The 10,681-nt window shown below is 39.6% G+C and overlaps 1 protein-coding gene across 8 annotated transcripts in view; it reads right to left on the bottom strand.

Annotated features, from left to right (window-relative positions):
- Window positions 1-10,681, bottom strand: part of ADD1 (adducin 1) — a 128,351-nt gene that overhangs the window by 12,829 nt on the left and 104,841 nt on the right. For 5 of the 8 annotated variants that reach the window (XM_019525968.1, XM_019525966.1, XM_019525964.1 and 2 more), the window contains exons 11-12: window positions 10,224-10,325; window positions 6,783-6,872 (exon numbers count right to left, since the gene is read on the bottom strand). In XM_019525968.1, the coding sequence (XP_019381513.1) occupies window positions 6,783-6,872; window positions 10,224-10,325 (192 nt within the window). Of the gene's footprint in view, window positions 1-5,862; window positions 5,956-6,782; window positions 6,873-10,223; window positions 10,326-10,681 lie in introns of all 8 variants that reach the window. The other 3 variants (XM_019525965.1, XM_019525963.1, XM_019525969.1) reach the window with 1 other exon arrangement.

Here is a 10,681-nt window from a genome sequence, read left to right as displayed (position 1 = left end):
AAAAAAAAAAAAAAAAAAATCACACTGACTGCGTCTACACGAGATGCTAACTGTGCAGTAGTGTCACATGGCAGGAAGCATAATGCAACACTACTGTGTGGTAACTCTAGTTACTCTGAGTCATTTAGTACTTGCTTATACAAGTCCTAAATGGCTGCACAGTAACAAATGTGCAGTCAGACTCACGTAGGTGCAGCCACATGTAGAAAATAACCAAACCATTAGCAATAAGCAGCATGGGCTTGTAAAGCAGCAATCATGCCAAAAAGGCATAATTTTACAGGATTACAGAATAACCAGACAAAGAGAATGAACTCAAGACAAAGCATGTTGTTTTCAATGATGCATTTGAGACTCTTCAAATCTTACTTGAAAAATTCCTATCATGTGAATTGAAAACTGACTGAAAAACTGTAGGCAAACAGTAGTGACAAACAGCATGGCACCCAGCCTGGAGTGGGGTGACTAATGGGCTATGATTATGCTTTGTTTTACTTAAAAGACCATCTTTATTTGTTTCTGGGAAGAGGACAGTAAGAAGGCACATCAAGTTCATGACACTCATCTAGGAAGCACAACACTGAGGAAAGGGAAATTACACAAATGCTCTAGAAATATGGGCAGGAAATCAAGAGAGTAATTGAACACAGAAAAATGCAAGTTCATGTTTCTGTGGGAAAATCCTCTCTCACACAGATATTCACACTGACAGGAAACACCTTGATTTCAACAGTTAGGACAATTTACTGTCTAGCTGAATATCTGTCCCCAGGGAGCAATACTGCTGAAAGAGACCTCAGGCAATAACAGACAGAGATTAAGCATAAAATGCACTCATTGTGTACTACATAAAAAAGAGATTAAGACACAGAAGAGGAAGGGGATACTTGTGCTCTCCTGAAACTGTACCCAGTATACTTTTTCGGCAGTACCTAAAAAAGGAAAATCTGGTGGCAGTTCAAAACTGACCAGTGCAAATAATAATATAGTGGGTCTTGGAATGTGAATTGTCTAACGGATGTACAATTGAAAAAAATCCTTTCCTTTCTTTAAGTCAGAAAAGGGGAAACATAACTAACAGTGATGGGATAAACTTAGATGACTAGGCTGACCAAGAAACAATCACTGGATTAGGGCACAGAGCAGTCTCTCAATGACAGCTGAGGAAGCATTGGGTCTCAAAACTTTAGCACTAAAAACATTGTTAAAAATACATACTAGGGAACTAGCATGTATTGGGGAAGAGAGGGACAAAATTTATGATAGACTAGAGGAGTCTGACAGGTCTTTTTTCATCTTGTAGCTTATATGTCTTAATGATGCCATATGGACTTCAAGATATCCTTGTTCTTCGAGGCAGAGACAGATTGGGATCATCACAGAGGCATCTCTTGCCACTAGGAGATTCATATGGAATTTCTCTTCCAGTTTACCTTACAAGATGGTTTGGATTTGCCCTTGGTACTGTCAGGTCTAACAGAATATCCCCATGTAAAAGAGCTGGTTCTTTACCATAAAGCATAAAGGAACTTGAACTCAAGATAGAGAAACAAAATCATGAAGACCCACAGCTCCAGGATCTTCCAATGCATGAAAAATCTGGTTGGCCCAACTAGAAGTGCACTAGGAAACAGGAAAAAAGCACTTCTTTTTAATCAAAAGGTACTGGGCTTTCCTTCTCCAAAAAGAAATTCAGCAAAGTATGTTCAGAAGGCATATGAGACCTGAAGTATTACTACCATAATGAAAGCCAGGTAGAAGGTACTGATAATAAACAACTCGACTGGTGGAAGACTTGGAATATCAAAAGCAAAGGTTAAGGCTAGGTCAGGAATTTGTAAAAAAAAAAAAAAAAAAAAAAACCTTCCTGGGCTCAGCAAAATCTGAAAGCTTGAAGCTTAATCTTGAATACAGAGTAGAAGCAGACTTTCCAATTTCATAATAGTAGCTATACCACAACTTCAAATGACTTGCAGTTACTGCGGAGACGCTATTAACTGCTTCATTCTAGACACATTAACTCATAGTACATTAAGTTCCTCGTGATTTAGAAAGATGAGAATCTCCTATTAACTGCATATTTGATTCCCTGTGAAAGAAGTCTTAGTTTTATTTTCCTTAACACAGAAGAATGTCACTTTAACATAATATAAGATTGTGCAGCAGAAGCCTGTACATTTGTTGTGCCTTCATCTGTAATGAGAATGGCTCTTAAGGAAAAGAGCTCAATGTATGAAGACACAGAAGAAGCCAGTGTTATAATTATGTTATTTTATACAACAGCTGTTAGGACCTGAAGTCTGTGCATGTATATTTTGTATAGTGAGAGTGATTTCTCCAACACTTGTATAAAGAAAAGTGATGGGTAAAATAATATCTGTTAATACAACTTCTTTTAAACCCTGAAAAGTTCGAAGGGGTAATTTTTTCTTAGGAGGGTGATCAAAAAAAAGAATCATTGTCTGACTCTAGATAATGATATGCACTGGTGTTATATATGATACTGGATCTTCTCTCTGTAGAAATTCTGGAAAAGTTTACCCATTTTGCAAACTATCATATTTTGCTTTCATAAATACCAATAGGGAATAAAAATTAAATGATCCTCCTTTAATGGACAGGAAACTCATCTCACTTTTGGGGTAAACATGAATAGTATTAGCATCTAATATGTACTTTCTTTTCTTTACCAAATAGCATATGAAGGATGATAACTGTCTTATTGAAGTTAACTGATATTAGCATCCTACATTTATATCAAACTCTTTATCTTAAAAGGACAAATCCTTAAGACGCCTTTGAGGTCAGAGATCTCTACTAAAATACAGCCACCTCTGGGGCAGTACAAAGAACCTATTCGGCAGAAGCAAAACTATATAATGATTTTTAGGAAAAGCTATGAATAGCTCTACTTCACCAGGAAGTAACCTAGCTCTTGCAAATTTTATTATATTACAGAATAGCAGTGACAATACAATCGTAATACTCTGGTTGGCCAGGACTGCAGCAGAAACACAATTAGATAATAAAGCACGTAACAGGATTGTAATTATGTGATGCATAAGGGCTAGGGACAGACATTCAAAAAGCCTGAGCCTGAATTGAATCAATCTTTTCATGTTAGTCTAACCTGGCTAGGCTAAACCAGTTTTGTAACCAGACAGACATCCCAGACATGCAGGCACATGCCTGCAGTGGCTCAGACTAGAAGCTGGGGAGCACTAGGCCAGCCCTCCCTTCCTTTCCACAGAGCTGAGCTGAGGGGTGTGTGGCCAGGCCCCAGCAGGATGCTCTGATTAGGGTGGGGTCCCCCCCCCTCGACAACCCCGTGGGGAATGTTTATCACCCCTAACTCAAGTGTTTATCAGCCCACTAAGAAAACAGAGGGACATGACCAGCTGTCTGTTGATTCTGCCTTTGTACCGTCTGCCACAGTTCGCAGGTGGGCAGCATGTGGTCTGCTAGCTAACGCTGAGAGGTGTCTGTGAGGGATGGGGCATGCCTGCTTAGCGGAGAGTGGGGAAGGGAGGTAAGGGACAGCAGGCAGACACTGCTGTGCCTAGAAGTCTCTGTGGAAGCTGCAGCCAGGGAACAGAGAGGAGGGGTCGGCCCTGCTGTGGAGAAGAGAGCCCCACCCAGCCCAGGGAGCATGCTGGGATGCTGGGGGAGTCTCATTTAATTTAAACTAGCAAGGGGTCTGGGACAGACATTGCAAAAACTGGTTTGAGCCAAATCAGTTAAGTCTGATACTATATTCAACCAGGTTTTTCTCAAACTGGTTTATATGCACTGAACTTATGTTCTGTTACAGGTTTAGACCAGTTTCTGATCACTTAAACCGGTTTATGTGTAATGTCTGTCCCTAGGCAAGAAGCATGTATTGTGACATGACCAGAATTTCTCAGAATATTGTCAAAGCACATGACAAGACAAAAATGGTGTGTTTATCAATGTAGCCATGAGCAGACAGGACTCAAACATGACATGCAATATGGGAGTTCTCTCTCCTAATATGCATGTATATCTAAACGTTTAGTAAACGTCTTTAAAGCTCTACTGAGACATGACAGACAGCAATTTATACTAGAACTTGAAGTGTTTGACTGCGAAACCCTAAAAATACTTGACAGCTGAAGACAGAATTTAACTTATGAAAACAGGTCGTGAATTACATTTTCTATAGCTATTTATTTGCTTCTGAAAATCTTAGATGAAAGGAATTAAAGAATGTGCATATTTTTGGCATAATCTTACCAAGCAAATCTCTTCAATGTCAAAGCCCTCTTCTTACTATAGTAATTCTTCACAAAGTATTCAGATCCCAAATTCTGAATCCTTGTTTTATATAAAGATAATGAAATAAGGTAGCTACTTATTCTGCTCTGTGGGGTAAAATATCGTATTCTACAACATTTTGCTCTTATGGTATTTTCATGACACCAAACAGAGAAAAGAGTACATCATTTGGGCTTTTACTTCTGATATTACACACTGATAAGATCATACTATTGTTATTTTCCCATTTTTCAGGCTTTTATCTTAATACTTGTATGCAAATAATCTTGTAATGACATTATTAACAAGAGTTGGAAAAAAGTCTTGTATTTTGCTAGGAAAAACAGTACTGCATGCTGTGACAACAAACAGATATTTCTTCTTTTGTTTTCTGCTTAATTGATTAAGCAGAGAAGTTGGCAAAGTGAAGGACAGACTCTGCTCTGAAGTGTCTGCTTTGGGTTTTTGTTTTCTAGCCTTAGATGTGGTAAAGCAAGCTATTGCCTCACAGAGTATGGGTATCTTTTGGCAACGGTATGAGCCTGGGCCTAAAAACGTGTTTACCAAATGCACAGCATTACAGTACATGCTGTATCTACACCGCAGGCTGGCTGATCACAGATGGAATGTTTAAAAAAAAAATCACAAGTTTAGCAACAACAATATATTTCAAATTATTGTCAATCCTTAAGAGGATAAATATTCTGATGGAAAAAGGCACATCCTATTTGGCTTACAACGGATTTGGAAATTTGATAGGTTAGGGGCTGAAAAGAGAGACGAGAACACATGTTTACCTGCTGAAATTCTATGGTAAACAGATGCTATGGACCCTGTCAACATATGATAAGGAAGAAGAGCAAAGGATAGACTGAAAAATTTCCACTATGGGAACTGCTCCAATTTTACTCAGCCTTCCAAGTGAATAAAGAACACAGTTTACATTTATCTTGTACCTCAACTGCATGTTATAACAAGCCACAGATATTGTCTATTTATTCATTAACTGAAAATTAGCATAATTGAGGCCCAGTTATTTGCACTGTTGAGCATCTCCTGTATCTCAGCTTCCCCTACAGGAAGACTGACTGAGGCACATAGCACCTCACAACGTAGGACCATTAAATCGGGGGGGAAGAAGAGGGGTTGGAGGTTTTGGGGTTTCTTTTTGTAAACCTGAAAAACCCTGAACCTGTGGATATCTTTGGAATTACACTGATGTACTCAGGCGGAGACTGGGCAAGCTCAAAATGGATCTCAAATTAGGATTATCAAACACAGACAACATCATGCACACACAAAACACCACATGCAGAATTCTTGATCAGCAGCGTATCTTCAAACACTATTTCATGTTATCCACCAGCTTGAAGATATAGAAAAGAAACTAATAAAAAATACAAAAGGCACTTTAAAAGGGTCATTTAATGGCTTATATAATCACACATACATAATTTGTAGATCCATCTAGTCACTTTTTTAATTGCCAAATCATTACCTAAAAAAGGGAACAAATCAGGGTAAGAAAGAGGTAAAAGTGAAGGGTGAACAACAGTATTTAGAGCAGTATGACAGGGCAGTAAGTACCTTTCTAACAGAGAGAGATTTAGCGGGACTAAAGGCCTGCTCTGTGAGATCGAGCCCTTCAATAGTTTCCGTACAGTCTGAGAGGGGAGCATCCTGCAACAGTAAATTGAGTAAACAGAGCAAACCAAGCCCGGGCTTTAAAACATCAACCAAGAGCATTATGATGCTAGCTAAAAACATGCAGAAAACAATAACTGGTAAAACAGCAATGACAATGAACTGACATGCACACAACATCACACCCAGACTGAATAACGCTATGATTGTGATTTGACTAGTCATACTTCATAAAGTACATCAGAAAATACTTAACTAGTACCAATTAAAGCAGATAACTTAAGTCACTGGGCTGTGTTCTGGATTGCATAACTATCCGACTTTAAACAATAATGGAAAGATAACATCTTTATTCAATGTACCCCAATACACTACTTATACCGGAACAGTTTTACTGTTGATGCACACCAAGAATAGTTTCCTTTTATGCCTAATTGTTATTCAAATAGTCGGTTGTGAAGTATAAGCTTACATTTGATAACCATTATTACGAAAGGTGAACCTGCTATTTCGCATCTCTTAAATTTTAAGGTACATATACATGAAAAAGCCCAAGTTGTCACAAAGCCCGACTAGTTCTGAGCACATTAGGATTCTCACCCACATAAAGCCTTTTTCAAATTTCATGCATTACATTCAGCAATGAATCCAACAGCATCTCAGACATGCTTTAGCTACACAATTAAGCCTCTACGTTTCTGACCCTGAGCACTCTCGCAACGACAATGGCATTACCTCTAACACTTACCTTATAAATAGTTACTCTCTGCCAATTAAAGAATATTTTATAGTGACATATTAGGTGAAAATAGATGATATTGCACATTAACTTTAATTATGTTGTAGGCACTCTGTGCTCTCACCTGCACAAGACTCCTGTCCACAACTACCCCAGAAAGAACCTGTGACTGAGGGCCAGCAGTTTTAATATCTTGTAGGTTTTGCTCCCGGATCTGTGAAGAAAACAGCAGAATAAATACATGCAAACCGTAGAGAGAAATTCATAGTGTCAATTCAGCTGGAGAAAATAGTCTGTCAGTAGGCTTCAGGGACAGAACTTCATCTACGGCAGTGGTTCCCAATCTATGGTATGGGTACCACCAGTGGTACGCTGACAGCCTGTCAGTGGTACACGTGAACAGACTTATTATAATTACTTTATATGACAAAAAATTGCTGGTGGTAATTAAGGTTTAACTGAAAAATTTGCTGGTGGTACTTAAGATCTTATTGTTTTAAATTGGTGGTGCGCAATCTGTCAGAGTTTGGGAACCGCTGATCTAGAGTACATCACCAGGGGCTCCCTCCAGAGGTGGTGCAATCAGCCAATCACCTACCCTGGAAATCTTCAAGAGGAGACTGGACAGTCACTTTGATGGGGTCACCTGACCCTTGTTGTCTTTCCTGCCTAGTGCAGGGGGGCTGGACCCGATGATCTTGCAAGGTCCCTTCCAGCCCCTTACAGTCTATGAATCTAAACCACAGCTCTGCGGATGTCAATGAAGCTGTGACAAACACGAGGTGAAGAACTACTGGATTCCTACTGATCTAGGTGAGTTTTTTTATATGCCCATCAACTTAGTATCTAAGTACCACAGCACAAGCTCTCCTTCACCATTTATTTCTAGCATGGGATAAAAAGTAGAAAATCAGGTAGGAGAGAAAGCCAATTTGTGGGGAAAAAGCATTTTCATTCAGCATTTCACTCCGGGTCATTCTTTTACCATAGTGAACCTTATTTAACCATGACCATGTTCAGTCTTGTTGCCCCTAGCCATATGCCATAGCCACTCCCCACAGAACAGAAATCCAAACCAACAAAAGTTTTCAAAAAATACTGTTCAACCATGGCACCTTACCTTCCCACTGCAAACTTGACAATGAGGCCTATAGATTCACCAGGGCACATAGACTGTCGCCTCTTTGAAAGTGTATAACCTGACATTTGTATATGTACAAAAGGATATTTATAAAAGTAAAAATCACCAAACAGCACAGTGTCTACTTGTATATCCACCGGCTTTCTCTGTTATTTCTTTACTGCTTCTAAGTTCCTTTCTGACAGAATGTGAGGATGGAAACACAATAATTCCTGAACTTGCATGTCTTGTGAGCACAATGAAGTTATAACAACTGACTCAATAAATTATTTCATTTGTGAAGCTGCAGAGGAGGATGCATTTAGAGATGGCCATTCTTTAAGTCACATGTTAAAGGGACATTTGACTTATATGTTGAAATAAAAAACAACTTTACCTAAATTACTATCAATACTTGAGATTAAACACTGAAAAATGTAAAAACTTGCTTCCTCTATACCATGAATGGGCTTGCAGGACAGTGACAGCGTGGGGCCAGGGCCCCGTGATCCCAGCCCCAGCCCCACCCACCTCCCAGATGCTGCTCCCCGCCCATCCACCCATCTGTGGCCCCATCCCAGCCAAGCATGGAGCAGAGCCATGATCTGCCACCTGTATGCCCCTGTGATGGGTGCTGGTTCTGCAGGCAGGGGCATGCAGGGAGCAGATTGAGGCTCTGCCCCAGGCCCCAGCCCCACATTGTCACCACCCTATGATCCAAAGGTCTCCTCGGGGAGTGGCTGGAACCTGCGTGGGCAGGGCATGCAGCCAGGTGGATGGGATGGGGCTGCTTAGGGAGTTTTGGTGAGCTGTTGTATGGGGTGAAGGGGTGCTGACCCAGCCCACAACAGCTCACCAAAACTCCCTATGTGGTCTGCAGGCCCAAATAATTGCCTTCCCCTGCTCTATCCTATTTATAATCTTGGTTTACTCTTCAAATTTCTCTTAGCTGGAATAAGGAAACTTCATGAAAACAGTTTTCTTTTTATTTCAATTTGTTTTAAAATTTTTCATATTGTAATGTTCGATTCTTATACACGACAAATACATGGTTATTTGTTAAACAGCAGTCTTCACTCTGTGGCTTTGTAATTATGGAAATATTTTTCCACTCAGGAAGGACTCAACCCAAGTTAAATTACCGTTGTTAGACCAGGCATTTTAAAGACACGCATATCTACACAAAAAACACTGTACCATCAGCCTGAGTAGTACAAAGAAGCAAACTTTAACTTCTGACCACTTGAACCTTCCACAAGAAGAGATTTCAGTCTTAGCATCTATGCTTTTGGATTGTTTATGTTGTATTTCACTTCCCGTGTTAAACAATAAATTATTCCACATCATTGTGTGACAATGAAAGGGCCTGCTCCATCTCTGACCTTAAACCAGACAGTTAGCACTAAATGGTTTTCATGTCAGTCATAGTGTTGGGGTGATGATGCTGTTGTTGTGATAGTCCAGAAAATATACAAGAGGCAAGAATTCGTGGGGAACTCTGAGTAAAGTACTTATGATACCTGAAAGTTTGCCTACATCCATCCCAACCATGCAGTTGGTCCAATAAGAGATATGACCCACAAGAATTCTTTACCCTTTCTACTACTGGCATCAATTAACAGCAAGACATTCTCTGATCTGCAGCATGCCATGCATAGAGGCACATACAGGCATTCGTGGCACATGTCACAGGCTGGCTACCCCCACACTATTCTATGATGGTACAATGCCTAGAATAAGTTTTTAATTCCTACCACAGGAGTGATCACACCATATCATGGCCACACCATAAGCAGCAGAATAATAAACATTATGTGTGCAGCTACTTCATTTTCAGTAACTGCCTCCTCCCCCCACCTGTGCCCCTCCCTTCTCCACAAAAAAAAAAAAAAAAAATCACCTAGAAATTTATTACTTAGCACCAGGTATAAACACTGGCCAAGCACCGCACCCCATGCACAGCATGAGGCTCAAGCTGGAGCATGTACTGGTAGTAGCACTCCTAGCTGGTTCAGGGTGCATGCTGCATGCAGCACCTGTATCAGACCAGATAGGGCATGCACAGCCAGATAATTTTGCCACCCATGCTGTAGCTGAAGAGCAGGTCTGAGGTTAATATAACTGGGTTTGGCTAGGTTTTTAAAAATTGGCATTTTTGAATCTAATTAAATATAAAAAAAAAAAAAAACTGTCCTGATGGAGTGAAAGAGGAGACAAAAGAAGTCTTGATAAGATAGGTAACAAAAGTCTATCTTTTTCAGAACTTAGTTCATCGCTAAATGTTCTTGATTTTTGCCTCTAGTTTGAAAGGTGAGGACAGTGCAGATGCCATTCTTCTGATTGCTACAAGACCCCATTAAAAGCTAAATGTATCAGCTCCTTACAGGTATGCAATTTATAATCAACAGTGATTGCAAATTAAAGTATATAACTGCTATTACAAACCTTGTTCCTCATTTCTTGGACTTCTTTTGGGTTAGTGTTCAATGGAACAAACAGGTTAGGGACAGCAGAGGTGGCAGTTCTATGTCCATCCTCTTTAGTCCACTGTAATGTCAAAAATAGTTCAATAGTCAGAATTGCTGTAATGGTTAGGGACATTCCAAGTAGCAAATTTACATCACAACTGATCATGCATTATACATAACAGATAGAGAACTGAACCAATGATTATATTTTATATATTTACAAGAGCACCTAACCTGATTTACTCAGAAATTAAACTGCATCTTTGCACACATTTATTAAAATGAGATATATTAAAATTACTCAAACTAGGGGCCACAAAATTAGGAAAAGAACAAAACTAAATGCTTAGAGACACTGTCAACTTGGAAGTCACTTCTGTCCACAAACTTTGGTATCCATATTACACCCAGACATTATTGAACTGGAAGCATTAA

The sequence above is a fragment of the Gavialis gangeticus genome, unplaced genomic scaffold, assembly GCF_001723915.1.
Source record: "Gavialis gangeticus isolate Ggan-Ray unplaced genomic scaffold, GavGan_comp1, whole genome shotgun sequence".
In the NCBI taxonomy this organism is placed as follows: Eukaryota; Metazoa; Chordata; order Crocodylia; family Gavialidae; genus Gavialis; species Gavialis gangeticus.
This window is presented reverse-complemented; position numbering and strand designations above follow the sequence as displayed.